This window comes from Monodon monoceros, unplaced genomic scaffold, assembly GCF_005190385.1.
Source record: "Monodon monoceros isolate NGI ecotype Baffin Bay Population unplaced genomic scaffold, NGI_Narwhal_1 Super_Scaffold_3, whole genome shotgun sequence".
NCBI lineage: Eukaryota > Metazoa > Chordata > Mammalia > Artiodactyla > Monodontidae > Monodon > Monodon monoceros.
The window spans coordinates 21,284,985-21,302,582 of NW_021703780.1; the positions used below are offsets into that span (position 1 = coordinate 21,284,985).

The 17,598-nt window shown below is 39.3% G+C and overlaps 1 protein-coding gene across 7 annotated transcripts in view; it reads left to right on the forward strand.

Annotated features, from left to right (window-relative positions):
* Positions 1-17,598, forward strand: part of CARMIL1 (capping protein regulator and myosin 1 linker 1) — a 435,866-nt gene that overhangs the window by 359,989 nt on the left and 58,279 nt on the right. For all 7 annotated transcript variants that reach the window (XM_029242717.1, XM_029242718.1, XM_029242719.1 and 4 more), the window contains 3 exons: positions 890-1,021; positions 11,807-11,982; positions 14,054-14,141. In XM_029242717.1, coding sequence (XP_029098550.1) covers positions 890-1,021; positions 11,807-11,982; positions 14,054-14,141 — 396 coding nt within the window. The remainder of the gene's footprint in view (positions 1-889; positions 1,022-11,806; positions 11,983-14,053; positions 14,142-17,598) is intronic.

Genomic DNA, 17,598 nt, shown 5'->3' on the forward strand with positions numbered 1-17,598 from the left:
AGTTTCACTTCCAGCTACGTGAGTCCTGTGGAATAAAAAGACTTTAAACTTTTTAAACTAGTTTTAGAAACTAGTTCTAACTAAATTTACTTTTCTACCCCATTTCAAGGTTACTAACAAGTGGCAAGGTGAACTGAGTTAGTCTTTGCCTCCTTTCTGTACCCGTGCTAATTACCAATAATCAAAATACAGTTGTCCCTCAGAATCTGCGAGGGGATTGGTTCCAGGACCCCCTGCAGATACCAAAATCTGTGGATGCTCAAATCCCTTATATATAAAATGGTGTAGCACAGGTGGGCCTCCTTATCCGCGGGTTCTGCAGCCTCAGATACAGCCAGCCGGCTGTATAGAATTAAAAGCAGAGGGTCAGTGTGATTTACAAAGGGTATAATCAGGTTCTAGGTAACTGGGAGGTAGTTGTAGTTTCAGTGAGTAGCAACTCATTGCACATGATTCTACTGCCAAACTGATAGCACGAAACTCTCCTCTGTCACCTCTGAAAGGAAGCTTCTCTCAACTTAGATTGTGGTCCCCAAAGTGTGATTTCATAGAGAAAGGACTAACTGGGAGTCAGAAAACCTGGGATCTGGTCCAGGCTCTGCTATTAGAATCACACAGTCATTGAATTTTATAAGTAGGAGGAACCTCGTGGATTAGTCAAATACTCTCACCCCCGAGATGAAGACATTAAGGCACAAACAGGTAAGGTACTGTTCCTCTGGGTTTAAAGCTGGACCTCAGTTTTTTAATTGGTATAAAGGGCCTTTCATCAAGATGATCTTTGTTTATCTCTAGTATTTCTCAACCCTGTTTTATGAACTCTGCGGTGACTTTGGTGCTTATTTAAATATTTATTATGGAGAGGTTATTACTTTTATTTTTCTTACAGTTGTTACCAAATTTATACCACGTTGGTGGTGCATCTTGGGCGGGAGCCAGTGGCTTGTTATCCAGTCCAATTCAGGAGACCCTGGAATCAATGGCCGGAGAAGTTACGAGAGTTGTAGATGAACAACTCAAGGTTTGTGGTTTCTGTTATTTTGGAAAATGGAATCGTTATGACTTAACTATGTATGATAGCATTTCATACCATGCTATCCTATATTTTATAGGCGCGTGTGTGCGCGCACGTGTGCACGTGTAGTAAAAATTGAATACCGTGCCTTTCCCAGCTTCATCTGTAGTTTTTGGAATAACTTTTTGCATAATAAGGTCGAGTAAAACCTATCAAATTCAATTTTGTTTTTGATGGTAAATCTCTAACCGTATTTAACGTATGACACGTTGCCACTGATAAGGGAAAGATTGATTTTTGCTTAGAAAGAGAAGTCTGCTTCATGAAAAAATATCTCCTGTTACTACATTTGGTTTAGAGAATGGGAAGAATGACGGAGCTGTGTGCTTACACAAGCTGCTGCGTATATGGAGAGTTTGCCACTAGGTAAAGAGCTGGTTGAAAGATTAAAGAGGGATTTAGAATGAAGTTACAAGGCACCCAAAGTAGCAGAGACTGGTCTATAGGCTCATAGGTTGAAAAAAAAAAAAAAGTCTTTGAAATTTAAGCGACGAGAGTAACCTAAGACCAGCTTTTTCCTAAGGTAACTTCAAAAAACAGCTACAGCAGAAGACATTTCACTTTCCGAAAGTTTTCGTCATTTTCAATCTGTTCAAGGATGCCTTAAAAAGACCTTGTCTAAATTTCTGTGTTTATTTGGTTCGTTTTCTTCTGAGAACACAATTGCTGTAGCTCAGAGGGATTTGATGAGCAACTCAGTCATAACTTTGCAACATGCTAATTATTCTGTTTGTAAATTTAATTAATGTGGGAGAGAACATTGTGGATTATTTAGGCGTTTAAACCCTTTCTTCCTGTAGTACAATACAGAGAGACTCTTGTGTGTCATTTTTATTTTACTTAACTGTGGTTATTTTGAATACATTCTGAGCAAAGACAAAGGGGTAGGAAAAGGACTGGTTGGTTGATATAGAGTTCTGCTAGATCAGTTGTTACCTAACAGCACTTGTTTTATCCTCCATGAAGGATCAAATATGTAAAAAGGGTACTTTCTTACACATTTAAAATAAAGTCATCTTTGTTGCTTATTTACTTCTGACTGTAAAAAATGAAACTACTCTTTGTGAAACATTTAAACAGTAAAAATCACTTGACATCCCGGAGACAGCATCATTCTTAATATTTTAGTGAATTTCCAAACATTCTCTGTCTCCACACACAGTTTTACATATGTGATCATACTACATGTACTTTTTTATATTTGGTACAATATCGTGACTACAATTCTAGATCAGTGAGTACTCACCATCATTTTAGTGGCTACATGGTATTTCATTGTACAGATGTCCCAGTATACTGGAGAAGCTCAGTCCTCCTCTGTGTCTCTCCTTTACTTTCACACAGAACTCCTCACTTTTGACACTTCTGGTCACCAGATGTGAGGGGCTTCCCCCCCCGCCCGCCCCCCGAGCTGGGTGTCCTACTATTTAACTCAATTCAGACACTATCTACCTGGAGATAGCATTAGATCCCACAGTTTAAGGTCTCAGTCCCACAAGACTGCCCCCGCCCCACTTCAGATACCAACTGGAAGTCCAGTTTGTACCTGAGCTCCCGACCAATTGGCAGTAAATCCGAGGTTCTTATAACCCCTCCTCCAATTCAATTAACTTGCCAGAGTGGCTCCCAGAACTCGGGGAAACACTTATGTTTACCAGTTTATTAAAGGATATGATAAAAGATATAGATGAACAGCCAGATGGAAGAAATATACAGGTCAAGGTATGTGGGAAACGTTTCAGGGCTTCCATGCTCTCTTGGAGCACACCACTCTCCCGCACCTCCACGTGTTCACCAACCCTCTGAACCCATACTTTTGGGGTTTTGATGGAGGCTTCGTCATGTAGGCATGGCCAGTCATTAACTCCATTTTTAGCCCTCCTTAGGAGGGGGGGTGTGGAGCTGAAAATTCCAAGCTTCTAATCATGGCTTGGTCTTTCCAGTGACCAGCCCTCATCCAGGAGCCATCCAAGAGCCCACCCAATAAAGCAAAAGACACCCCCACCACCCAGGAAATTACAGGGGTTTCAGGAGCCCTGTGTTAGGAACCAGGATCAAGGACCAAATATTAGAACAAAAGATGCTCCTAGTGTTCTTATCACTTAGGAAATTACAAGGGTTTCGGGAGCTCTATGCCAGGAACTGGGGGCAGAGACCAATATATATTTTCTATTATCTCACAGCCAGCATAATTTATTTTCTAATTTCTGATTAATCCTATTAGAGTCAATGCCTGTAGTTGATCCATTCCGAGGTCAAATGGTACACACATTTTATATGTTCGTATGTATTCACAAACTGTTTTCCAGTAGTGTACCCAGTTGCTTGTTTTGTCACACCCTCACCAATACTAAGCATTTTAACGTTTTAATATTTTTATATTTTAATATTTGTCAGTGTAACAGGTTAAAAAAATCTCATTTTGTCTTTTGGATTTCTTTAATAGCCAGTGATGCATCAAGTAATTTTATTATCCATTTGTATTTCTTCTTTTGTAAATTACATATTTGTATCTATTGCCTTTTTCCTTTAAAGTTTTTGTAAGCATTCTTTATATACTAAGAATGGACTGTCATTTAAATCAGCAGGAAACGTTGCAACTGGAACTTTCCTGTCAGCTTCCTATGGGCACTTGTTTCAACTGGTCTAAACCACAAGTTATCCCTTGAAATTTTGGTCCATTTCCTCCCCAGCACACCAGATGGTTGGAATTGACTCTTGCCAGTCATTCTTGGAAGGGAGTAGAAGGCAGAGGTCTAAAGTAAAAGGCATTTGAGTTTTTAAAAGCCTGAAATAATAACAATATATTTAGGACCAAAAATATTTTTCTGTAAATAGACATTCCCCAGATTTTTTGAGGCTGACCTTTCTGGCCCCTTGTCAGTGTCACCAGTGTTCTCCGTTCATTACAGCTTCCTTATTTGCGAGTGTCATCACCTGCTTTTCTCATTCTATCTCTGAGGTCCCAGGCTCCCAAATGCCCTGATTTTTTCTCTTCCCCACTCCCTTGTTTTCTTTACTCTCAATCCTTTTGAGTTGCAAGTTCTCTTCCCTTCAGGGACTTCTGGCATGAATCAAAGCAAATCCTCAACCACAACTTCTTAATTAAATGTTACTTATTAATTTCCCTTTCACTGAGTTCACAGTTTTTGATACTTTCAACAGACTATAGACAGTTACTTCCTTTCTTTTTCCTTCCGGTTGACCTGACAAGTGGACATCATTTTATGATTAAAAAAAAAAAATCCCATTTATCTATTTATATAGCTTTCCAGCACCTTGATTTTCTTAAAATTATGTAGGAAAAGAATGTATTTTTACTACAATCAGTATTCGGTTTCTTAAATTAAACAACTGTGTCCTTATTTATTTCACTAGTAGTATTATATTTTGTTTGGTTAAAAAAGAGTCCTTTTTCTATTTCTGAAATTCTCTAAGATTAACATGTTATGCTAGCAAAAGCTAAAGTGAATGTACTTTTTTGTAAAAAAATATGTTTTTATTGTAGTGAATTAAAAATAATGGGACTAGCAAGCCTGGATTTGTGACCTGGGTTTGCTACTAGCTGTTTGCTCCAAGCAAGTCACCTAATTTGTTGGGACTCAGCCTCCTTGTGCAGGATTGTCTTGGTCTCGAGATAATTAGGGAGATTTTATCCTTAATATTTACTCATCCTGTATCATGGCCAGCAGTACACATTTTGAATTCTGGATAAGAATAAGTTCAAATAGCTCTTTGAGTCATCTTTCAAAAAAATACTAGTTCAGAAAAGCCAAAGAAATGGCCGGAAGAGCCAGCCTTCTTAGCAAACTTCCTGGAGGAGAAGAAAGCAGTAAGTGTGGAGAAAGTCCTTCTTCGAAACGAAGTGATATTTTCTCTGGACTGGCCTGTTTTAGGTGTTTTTAAATGACAACTCACCTCCTGTTTTCCTTGTTTTTCATCCTGACATTTATTCCTGGGGTAATGGTAGCTGAATAAGTGGGATTTGAATGTTTTAACATAAGGGAACTTTCATTTTCCCCTTCTGGACTTAAATTTTAGAATGCTTGTTTTGGCCTTGAAAATGCTTCATTTCCCTCAGGGCTTCAACTGTGAAATACCAGGGCTTCACTGGTAAATATCAGGTTTACCAAGGAAATGAGGCCTGAGGGGTGTAGGTGGCATTTTGGCAAGTACTAACTCAGTTTGCTGGGAGAGTTCTCTGAGTTTTCTTATTTTCCTACATTTTATATAATATTTTCCAAAGCAAAAGAAAGAGAAATTTCAGAGTACTTCAGTGTGGAAGTTGTATTTGCTTGTAATGAATTACAGCTAGTCATTTGTTCACTGCAAGAATATGTGAGCATAGCTGCCATGTTAAGGATATTAACTCAATTTATTTTACAAATATTGTACAAGGTTTAAGTACCATTAGTTATTTTTACAGTTAAGAAATATAGATTCTCCTAACTATCATTTGGAAGATACATGCAAAATGAAATCTGATTATCACATTTCAAATACAGGGCCTGCTCATTCAAGTTGTCTCAAGGTAGTACATATAGACTCACAAAATGGAGAATATGTAAGAAAAGTTAAGAAACATGGATAGAGTGAGAAAATTTAACATAAGCCAAATTAGATTTCCGGAAGGAAAGAGAAGATAAATAGGAGAAGGTAACAATTGAGGGGATGGTGGCTGAGAATTTCAGGGATTGATGAAAGGCTAGAATCTTCAGATTCAGGAAGTCCAGCGAAACCCAGACAGGAAAGATAGAAGCAAATCCATGTCTCGAATCATCGTAATGAAAAGTGGAAAACACTGAAGACAAAGAGAAGATCTTAAAAGGAGCCAGAGGGAAGGAAAAGCCATATTACTTTAAAAAGATCAAAATTAAGACGGACAGGACAGCTCATTTCTTGACAGGAAGCTAAAAAGACAATGACATAATATCTTCATGCTTCTGAGAGAACAAATCAAGAATTATATACTCAATAAACCTACTATTAAGAATGAGGATGAAATGAAAACATTTCATCCAAACAAAATCCAAGATAGTTTACTGCCAGTAGACCACACTAAATAAACATCTAAAGGATATGCTTTAGGACAAAGGAAACATCAAAGAAAGAGGGTCTGAGCTGCAGGAAAGAATAGTGAGCAGGGAAAATGCCCAATGTGAAACATCATATGAGACAACAACAGGGATGTCTAATTTTTGCTGTCAAGTTAAGGATAAATGCAAGTAAAATACTAGAAGTGAGCATCTAAGTCAGTTAGGAGTGAGTAAAAGAAGTCTAACATCCTAGTTTTATTCTGGAAAAAACTTAAGGGATCAACATTAGATCTGGGTTGTCCATCGTCTTGTCCGTTAGCCACAGATGGTCATTTAAATGCAAATTAATTAAACTTCAATAAAATTTAAAATTCAGTTTCTCAGTTGCACTAGCCACATTTAAAGGGCTCAATAGCCACCTGTGGCTAGTGGCTCCCATATTGCACAGCACAGGTATTCCCATCATCTCAGAAAGTTCTATTGGACAGTGCTGCTTTAGACATGAAGTAAAGTATGCAGGTTAAAATTTCTAGTGTAACCACCAAAACAGAGGCAGTGCACCAGGGGTCATACTGCATACCAAGAAGAGCATTAGGAAATGTTTGGGGTTATTTTGGGTTGGCATGGGCAGGTGATAATGATCCTAAACATCCTGTAATACAAGGTTCAGTTCCACACCAGAAGGAATGCTCTCACTCAAAATCTAGTGATGCAGTAGAAAAGGAATCACTAGGACTTCCCTGGCGGTCCAGTGGTTAAGACTCCGCGCTTCCACTGCAGGGGGCATGGGTTCGATCCCTGGTCAGGGAACTAAGATCCCGCATGCTGCACAGCGTGGCCAAAAAAAAAAAAAGGCATTACTGGAGATAAAATAGATCAGTGAATAATGACAAATGATCCAATTTGCCAGAGATAATTTCAACTGTGTATGTATTTAATTATATGGCTTTATATATATGAGTAAGTGGACAAAATTACAAAGAAAAATTGATAACATTTACTTTTATGGTAGAGATCTTTCAAAATGACTGCCAGTAACTAATAGATCAAGTAAATAAAGTAATTATAAAGAATATTTGAAAAAATTCTTTATAATGATAAAGAATATTTGAACAATAGAATTCTCAGTTGTGACCTAGTGGACCTATGTGATCAGTGCACCAATAATAGGAGACTGTCAGTTCTTTGCAAGGATACGTGAAATATTTGGCATGAGGTCTATAAGAACATCTCAACAATTTTCAAAGGTGGTATTCTCTGGTTTCATTTAAAATAAATTAGAAATTCATAACAAAATTTTAAAAAGGGAAAAACCCCACGTTTATAAATTTAAAAATTACTTGTAACCCAAGGGTCAAAGGGGAGGGCAAAATTTGAATTAGAGGATATTTATAATTAAACAATAAAGTAGTTAGCAATCAGAACCTGTGAGATGCCGCTAAACCAGTACTCAGAGTGAAATATATGGCTTCTTCATAAGCCCAGACACTTATGAGGAGGAACAAGAAGGTTGGTAGTCTTGCCCTACCACATATTAGGACTTATCATAATTAGGACAGTATGCAGAGGTAGACAGACCAGTGCTACAGAGAGATCCCAGAAATGGACCCCATACATCTATGCAAATTTTCATAATGCCGCCTTCAGTGAGTTATCATTGATCAATAGAAAAACGATGGACTATTCAGAACGCACATTCAGTAAGTTCCTGAGCTTATAATACTTTTTATATGTTTCTTAGAGATTGTTCCAAGAAGTGTGCTAGGCCCCGGGGAGAGAGGGTAGGGCTTCACAGTTGCTATCAGGTACAAGTTGTGTATCTGGAGTCTGGTGCCTCTGGCTCTCCATGAACTTCCAAAGTTATATGTAAAATCTCATACCAATTTTTCTGGATGAGTGTGCATCGATTCTCAAAGGCGTTCTTTGATCCCCAGATTACTGCCTTCTTGACCGTTTTATAACACATTTGATTACTGAGGTCCCCACTGGATGCTATGAGATCATCAAATGCAGTTTGGAGTGTGAAGGGCGTGGAAGGAACAAGCAAGAACATCTCCTCCAGGAGGTGATGCTTGAGCTGAGCTGAGTAGGGAGGCATACAGGTGATCTATTCTGGCTACAGAGGGGAACAGGATTCTAGGCTAAGAGAACAGTTGTAGAAAGCATGGAGACAGAGCCTGGATCATGTGGGGAACTGCCCTATAACTGGATATGAATAGTTATAAGGGGAATATAGAGATATGACAAAAAATGAGGCTAGAAAATTGAGCATTTACCAGATATTTCAGGAATTTCTATTCTGTGCTAATGAGTAATATTTTTGGCATATTTCCACTTTCGAGAAAATGTCTAGGAGTAAATTTAACATGTTTTAGAGATAGTTGTGGTGGAAGGAGTTGAGGTAGGTGGAGTGGAAGGAGAGTTGCAAATTTCTGCCCTAGTTTGGTACCATACCTCACAATAAAAACTTTGCAAGAATGGTTGATTTTGCTGTTGCAGTTACTGTTTACGTGGGGTTAATGGGAGGCCAAGCATGTTGTAGTTGACCTTGCCATGGTAGAATATCCAGGTGGAAATTCCTAATAGGCTGTATTATATATGCATTGGATGTTTTGGGTAGGTGGCTATAGGTAAACATTTAGTTGAGAACCATTGGAATATAGGTAGTAATTTGAAGCCATGGGAAGGATGGATGTTGGAGAATATGGTTTGGTGTGTAGAGGGCCATGGGACTTGGAAGGAGATGCTGTTTAAGGACCTGAGCTGGGGGCTAGACACAAAGAAGTGGTCGGGGGCTGCATTACAAATTTATCCTGTGATCCTTTCTCCCCTTTTTACCAACCCTGTCACCAGAACATCCACCATGGTGGCATTAGGTACCAGCATTAGGGGATGAAAATTGTAGGTAATGAAGAGAGCCGAAAGGGACACACCTTTGGGCAATGGGCAGAGCATTGGAAAAGGGTGGCTGGAGTAGGAAACAAGAGTAGAAGACGAAACACCTGAGTCCCCTTCTCACTTATTCCAGTAACCAGCTGCGTGACCTTGAGGAAGTCACTGATCTCCTCCGAGTCTCCATTTTCTCATCTATAAAATGGGTTTGCTAAAATCTACCTCTACTCACAGGGTTGTTATGTGGATAAAAGGAAATCATGGATGAAATCACTTTGTAGAGTATAAATTGTCGGGCTAGAGATGGTGACGGGAATTAACTGCAAAATATCTGTCGAATTGGATGCCCAGGGCAGGATGAAATTCCTTTTTATAGGGTCAAAAATCATGCAGTAGTCAATTTGTAGAGCAGAAAGAGACCTTAGAAATAATTTTATAGGTCAGAAAGCAGAGATCTGCAAAGGTTCTTCACTTAACGCTGCGCACTTAACATTCCACAGAAATTTCGCGTCGGGATCTACATCGGAAGCCGGGCTTCCCTCCTTAGGTCTGGAGTTCATTCCAACTGAGTTAACACTGTCATGCAGGGGACCTTTCAGAAAGTCACGCTATATTGATGAACATGACAGAATTCAAACAGCGTATTGATACCTGAGGTCGTTCTTATCAGGAGTGCTGGACCCTGCTACTCCATCTGGAACAGAATGTGTTTAATGCCAAAGAGGAAAATGATTTGTCTTAAACTGACTCGTTTGGCATTGCTTGTAGCTCTCTTGGAATAATGTACTAAATGAGTGATTATTCAGAGTTCTCACAGGGACAGAGCACTGTCAGAATACGAGTGGCTTTCGGAAACTTCTCAAGTGGCTGCCTCCCCCACTCCTCTCCTGCTTTTCACGGGATCTTTATAAACATCCTGCTGCTCTGCTGCTCATCCTACAGTGTGCTGAGAGATTGTACTACTGGCATCGGCATCGTGCTTTGCATGTGGAATATATGAGCCGAGAGACTAGTCTTTACATAATAATGCTTCACTAGTCCCCTTCATACTGGAATAGTAATGGTATCAAGCTTGGCTTTCTTTTTTTTTTTTTAACATCTTTATTGGAGTATAATTGCTTTACAATGGTGTGTTTCTGCTTTATAACAAAGTGAATCAGTTATACATATACATATGTTCCCATATCTCTTCCCTCTTGCGTCTCCCTCCCTCCCACCCTCCCTGTCCCACCCCTGTAGGTGGTCACAAAGCACGGAGCTGATCTCCCTGTGCTATGCGGCTGCTTCCCACTAGCTATCTATTTTACGTTTGGTAGTGTATATATGTCCATGCCACTCTCTCACTTTGTCCCAGCTTACCCTTCCCCCTCCCCACATCCTCAAGTCCATTCTCTAGTAGGTCTGTGTCTTTATTCCTGTCTTGCCCCTAGGTTCTTCATGACTTTTTTCTTAGATTCCATATATATGTGTTAGCATATGGTATTTGTTTTTCTCTTTCGGACTTACTTCACTCTCTGTGACAGACTCTAGGTCCATCCACCTCACTACAAATAACTCAGTTTCATTTCTTTTTATGGCTGAGTAATATTCCATTGTATATATGTGCCACATCTTCTTTATCCATTCATCTGTTGATGGACACTTAGGTTGCTTCCATGTCCTGGCTATTGTAAATAGAGCTGCGATGAACATTTTGGTACATGACTCTTTTTGAATTATGGTTTTCTCAGGGTATATGCTGGGATCTTATCATGAGGATTAGCATCTTTGAAAACAAATTAATAACATTATCTGTGATATACTGAACTTTTATTGTATGCTAGACACGATACTGAGCACTTTACACATGTAATACCATTTAATCTTCAGTAATCCTATTAGGCAAGAACTTTTTTATTTGCCATTTTATAGATGAGGAAAGTAAAATCAAGAGATCAGTAATTCAGCCCAGTGTCACTCATCTGGGATTCAAATTTAGGTCTGATGCTAACTTGGGTGCCCTTTCCACACTTACCAGCCGTGCCACCCATCTCAGGCAAATCGTTTAACTTCCCTTAGCTCACATTCTTCAGCTATAAGATGGTGATCACACGAATAGCTTCTGCACCCATCTTCACAGATCTTGGAAGGATAAAATGAATGGAGACATTTTTAAAATTCTGAAGTGCTATATAAGTAGGTTTTGACTGTTATTATTAATGTTGTTTATAAAGTGCTCTGTTAATATTTTTGTCTGTTATTCATGTTTTTTATTGTTCCGATAACAATTATAATTTTACTGAACACTAAAGCTTTTCTTTTAAAAGGGGAAAGCTAGCAGTTGTTGCGTAGTGGTTTGCTATGACTGCTCTTCTGATGGAGCTATTGAATGCTTCACCCTGATTTGAGGTTTCTGTGATTTGTGTGATTTGTGAAATTGCGCAAGAGTTCTAACTTGATGTATGTTCTACGGACATGTGTAAATTTATTTGCTGATACCCAGGAGAACAGTCTGGTGTGGTAAATTGGTGTATTTGTGTCTTTGTAAATCTTACCATGAATGCCTCTGTGTTAAGTACAGCTAGCACACCATCATGCTTCAGACGCCAGGGTGAAGCCTGCGTGGATCTGCCAGGTGTCTGGTTTAAAGTGATCACCCGGCAGCCATCCCAGGGCAGCTCCGAATCCTTAGTCGCACCTGGGACTCTGCTGTGTCCCTGTTCTCCGAGAGCTCGGCGTCATAAATAACCACCTTTCAGTTTTATGGGGGGCGCCTCCGGGGCTGTGTCATCATCTCTCTGTCTCCACTTGTGCTGCGTTGCAGGCGTTGCTTGAGTCCATGGTTGATGCTGCCGAGAATCTTTGTCCCAATGTGATGAAAAAAGCCCACATTCGGCAAGACCTGATTCATGCCAGCACTGAAAAGATTTCCATCCCACGTACCTTTGTTAAAAATGTCCTGTTGGAGCAGTCTGGAATTGATATCCTTAACAAAATTAGGTAGGTTTATAATGTTAATAAACCGAGGAGCTGCAGTGTCTGTGAATGCAGTTGAGGCAGCTGTGAAGAGCGTTATCATTGGCTTTATTCGTACAGAATGTGTTTAGACATGTCTATGAGGCAGCGACTATATACAGGTATAGCTGTGCATAAATGCATAGGTTTAATACATTTCCAAAATCAGATGACCACAGATATGCCTGCATTACTGAGGAACAGTTACCTGCTCTTTTTAAGAGTTTTATTTTTTTTAAGAGGGGGGTACATGTTTGTAATCCCCTCTTTTGTTCTGCTTCTGAAGCTTATCTTTCACCTTTATAAATCACTAACTTTTGAAGACTGAGGTCAGTTTGCTTTCTACCACCAGAATATTCCAAGCCAATGCACAGCTATAAATAGGCAAAGAGGCCCACTAGGACTTCACCATGTTTCCCTTTGGGTTCATTTTTTTTTTTTTTTTTTTTTTTTTTGCGGTACGCAGGCCTCTCACTGCTGTGGCCTCTCCCGTTGCGGAGCACAGGCTCTGGACACGCAGGCTCAGCAGCCATGGCTCACGGGCCCAGCCGCTCCGCGGCATGTGGGATCTTCCCAGACTGGCGCACGAACCCATGTCCCCTGCATCGGCAGGTGGACTCTCAACCACTGCGCCACCAGGGAAGCCCAAGAACCTTTTTTTGATGTTATAACTTGCAATAAACTTTCCCTCCCGACCTCAGAGAGGTGGGGCGGGGGGAAGAGAAACAAACTACTGACTCTGTAGTCTTAGAAGGAAGCAGAATTCCCAAACATGTCTAAAAGCATCAGAGGAAGTATTTGTTAACATTAGATTCCCAGGCCTCTCTGGATGTTTGGGGTAGGACCTAGTTATCTGTATTTTCCATAAGCAACCCGGGTGAATCTTATCAGTGGACACCTCTGGGGAATAATATAGTATTAGATAAACCAAATAGCTGGTGAGACCTTGTTTCAGAGACAGAAATTAAAGAAACATTCCTCTATATGTAGCCCAGGAAAATTTTTACTGTAGTCATCAAAGAGTTGGTGCTTCCCCTCTGCCCTGCCATCAGAAATCTTCTGAGCAGAAACATTGCAATGCAAATTTCAGTTAGAAAGATTTTCCCCTATTACACAAATATACTTTCAACTTTAGCTTTAGGAGTAAATAATCTTATTTTGATAACTTCTTTCCCTGCTCGAAAATATTTAAAATTATTGACTTCAGAAGTAGGCTGAAATTATGTGACGATGTTGGAACGTGGGTATGTATCTCTCCAGCACATTTACCTTTCAGTGTAATGTGCATTTATGCACATTTGTGCATGTGTGCATTTAGGTAGGGTTATTTTGACTGAAGACACACATGGAAGTTGAATTCTTGGGAATGCCAAATAGCTAAAATGCTAACCAAAATACCAGCCCTCTGATGGAAACCTTAGTGGCTGAGTCATTTATTAGTAAAAACTACAAGCTACTTCTTGTTGTCTGGGCATCTTTATAAGGTTAGGTAAGAGGCACTAGAACTAAACATTTTAATAACTTCTGTTCATAAAAGGCAAGAGAACAGTGAATTTGACTTGATGGCAAGTCAAAGCAGAAGCAGTTCAATATGGTACCATTTGACTGGTAAAAAGTTTTTTGAAAGGCGGTGGATATGCATATGAAAGAAATAACCAAGACGTCACAACCAGACTAGATTTTCTTAATTTACTCCAGCCCAAGTTTGTTTTCATTTATGTCAATGGATGTATTGTTCCTCCCACGTGGTACATATGGTTCCCATTAAGTTTGTCTTTATCCAGATGTTTTTCATTTCTACCACTAAACGTTGAGTTTTGAAATTGTAGAGGCAGGTTGGAATTGGTGAAGAAAGTCTATTACCTGTGTGTTTATGGCAGTGTTTAAGGCTTATTTTTGGAAATTCTTAGCCCTGTTTGCACATTCTTGTATGCCATTTTCAAAGACAGAAACAAAATCACAGTTGACCTTATCAACATAGTATCAAGGGTGGGTGATTTTTTTTTCCCTCTTGCACAAATTAAAATGCCACTCTGTGCTTTTGGTTTTCACACAGTGAAGTGAAGTTGACAGTGGCCTCCTTCCTATCTGACCGAATCGTGGATGAAATTCTGGATGCACTTTCACACTGCCATCACAAACTGGTAAGCGCCGTGGACGTCTTGAACCCTTATCCTAACCCTGGTTTGGTCTGCGGTAACGCAGGGCAGTCTCCAGCGTGGGGTTGTGGTTGCTTTTATACATTTTATTCCTTTGCAGCTTTATGGGTTAAAATCCTAGTTTTCCTCCTTCTTCATTGCTTCCAGCTGTTCTAGAGCATGTTAGAATTTCTCCAGAGAGAATTGCAGGGCAAAGCAGAAGCGATGGTATTTAGAATTGTTGTTGTTCATTTAAAATGCGTACAGGTCAAAAATTTTGATAGGAGATGATGTTGGGACTGAGGTCTAAAATTGAGAATTTGTTTTTAGATTATAGTGGACCCTTGAACAACACCGGGGGCTTGGGGCAGTACCCTCCCTGCAGTTGAAAATCCACGCATAACTTATAGTTGGCTTTCCACATCTGAGGATTCAACCAACGCGGATCGTGTAGTACTGTAGTATTTACCACTAAAAAAAGTTCTCGCGTAAGTGGGCCTGCACAGCTCAAACCCACGTAGTCCAAGGCTCACCTGTATTTAATTTATCTGCGCTCCTTTTGTTGTTCTCTGATATGATTATCTGATAACAGAGTATTCTTAAAAACATGACGGAAATGAAATGTTTGGAGTCCAAGGAGAGTGCAAGAGTAAAATGGACATATTCCAGCGATTGATAGCTGCCGAGTGTCCAGCCAGGCCTTTTGGATATCACCAAGGTGAAAAACTAAAATTTTCTTCATCTAGAGACTGGTTCTACATCAAGGTAGAAACTAGGTAGAAATATTTCCAATATCAGTGCATATGAAAAATAAATCAGAAACTTCACGAAGTCCTCTGAGGTGCAGATGAAGGTTTTATAAGTGGCTATATCTTGTGTCTCGAAAATATTTGTGATATGATGCAGTAGAAATCTCCCAAACAAGTTATGACAGTGTTTTCTCCAGAGAAGAATTGCAGGTTAGCTATGTAGGCTGTAGATACCCTGCGGTTTTACGGCATTGAATTGTTGAGTGATGGTAGAGAACACCAAAGTCACAGGAGCAGCAACAGCTTCTTCTGAGGAGGCAGACAAAATGAGTATTTTGAAAAATTCATTTGAGAAAAATATATGACTCTTCTCTAAAATCTAAAAGATAAGCTGGACATCTCTAGCTACTCAAAGTATTGCCTGTGGACTGGAGCTGGCCCACTAATGAATGGTTACTAGTCCGTGACAAGGCAAGTTCAGAAACTAAGAGGAAGCGTGGAGAGACTTCTAGAGCAATTTGACATGGCAATAATATGCAAACACATGTTATTTAAATTTTTTTTAATTTGTATTGTATTTTATCAGTATACTGGTTTGTGGCAAATTGGAAATACAAAAAACTGGTTCATCACCACAGAGATTTTAAGAAGCACTGGTTTGCAGTTCGTTGCACGATAAAGAGCTACAACCTTGTCAAGAGATCAAAATTCAAACTTTTTTTTAATAAGCAGGAACAAAATCAATAAGGCATCCTTTATAGAAATAGTTTATCGATAACCTAGTTTATAGAAATAGTTTATCGACAGTCCAGGGACTGTCTCAAGGTGCCTACTTGATGACACAAATACTAGATGTTGTATCACTTCGGCTGCATGTGAGAACTACACTGACACTTTGAATGTTTTCACTTTTTTTGCATTTGTCCTTCTTTGAAGAACATGGTAACTCTAAGTACTGACATTTTCTTTTTACAATCGAAAAAGAATTGTGTGAATGTGCTTTCGTTTTGAATTTCTTACTGCTGATTTGGATTGTAAGTTGAGAGCTTAACTGCTGTGTGAGAGAAATTGTACCTTCAAAATGAAATACTGCTTTCAAAGACATTCCAGTAGCATTCATATTTTCTCCGACTTAAGTTTAGAAATATTCCCGAAGGTTCCATAGAATTGTCAACTGGTTCTCAACGTTTCAAAGTTCCTGGTGATGAATCAGCTCAGCACTAGAGCTTATTAATTTCAGCCCAGTTTATTTCATCTCTTACCATTTACTTTTTAGGTTTATCTAAAGTACAACACTGGTAATTAATAAGTCATGTAAAATATAATTATTACATGAAAACAATGAAAGCTAGCAATAATTAAAATTTTATTAGCAGTTTCTTTCCTTTCAGTCCTTTAAAAATAGTGAAGGTTGGAATCATTTTATTTCCCCTCATTAGATACTTTTGAGCCCTAGATATAGAAAGAAATTCTTTCAGAGGAAATACGAAATAAAATTAACAAAAAAGAACGCTTCGTATTTTCTTTTGTACTAAGTGGGCTCCTCATTTACCCTGTGTCAGTTATTTTTCTGGTTTAAATTTCCCTTATATTTCCACCAGTGATGTTGGTGGCAATGACATCGTGCTTCACTTACTTTTTTTTTTTTCCCAAGGGGGAGAAAACATTTTTATTGTGGAAAATTTCAAACACAGACAAGAACAGAGAAAGTATGACAATGAGCCCTCCTTTGCCCACTATTCAGTTTTAACAATTATCCCAATATTTTGCTGATCTGTCTTTGCTTTTTCTACCTACCTCTCTCTTCTCCCCCCCCCCCAACTTTTTTCTGGCCTATTTTAAAGCATCTCTCGTATACCATGCCATTTTGCTGTAAATACTTCAGAAGGTGTCTCTAACTGGCACCATGATATTTACATGATTGCCGAAACAGTCACACCTAACAAAATCAAAGATTCCTTATTACCAGTTAGAATCTATTTTATATTCAGATTTCCCCAGTTGACTCAGAGATGTCTTCTTCCAGTTAAGATGTTGGAATCAGCGTCCAGACCAGCCCCGAGTTGCTATGGTTGTGGGTCTAATCCAGCGACTTCAATCTTTCCTTCCCCTTTGACTTCTTTCCTTCCTAGTGTTTTTTTTTTTAATAGATCTTTATTGGAGTATAATTGCTTCACAATATTGTGTTAGTTTCTGTTCTATACCAAAGTGAATCAGCCACATGCTTACATACGTCCCCATATCTCCTCCCTCTTGAGCCTCCCTCCCTCCCTCCCTATCCCACCCCTCTAGGTGGTCACAAAGCACCGAGCTGATATCCCTGTGCTATGCAGCTGCTTCCCACTAGCTATCGATTTTACATTCAGTAGTGTATATATGTCCATGCCACTCTCTCACTTCATCCCAGCTTCCCCTTCCCCGCCGTGTCCTCAGATCTATTCCCTACGTCTACGTCTTTCTTCCTGCCCTGCAACTAGGTTCATCAGTACAATTTTTTTTCTTTAGATTCCATATATATGTGTTAGCATGCGGTATTTGTTTTTCTCTTTCTGACTTATTTCACTCTGTATGACAGAGTCTAGGTCCATCCACCTCACTACAAATAACTCAATTTCGTTTCTTTTTATGGCTGAGTAATATTCCATTGTATATATGTGCCCCATCTTCTTTATCCATTCATCTGTCGACGGACATTTAGGTGATTGTATTGAAGA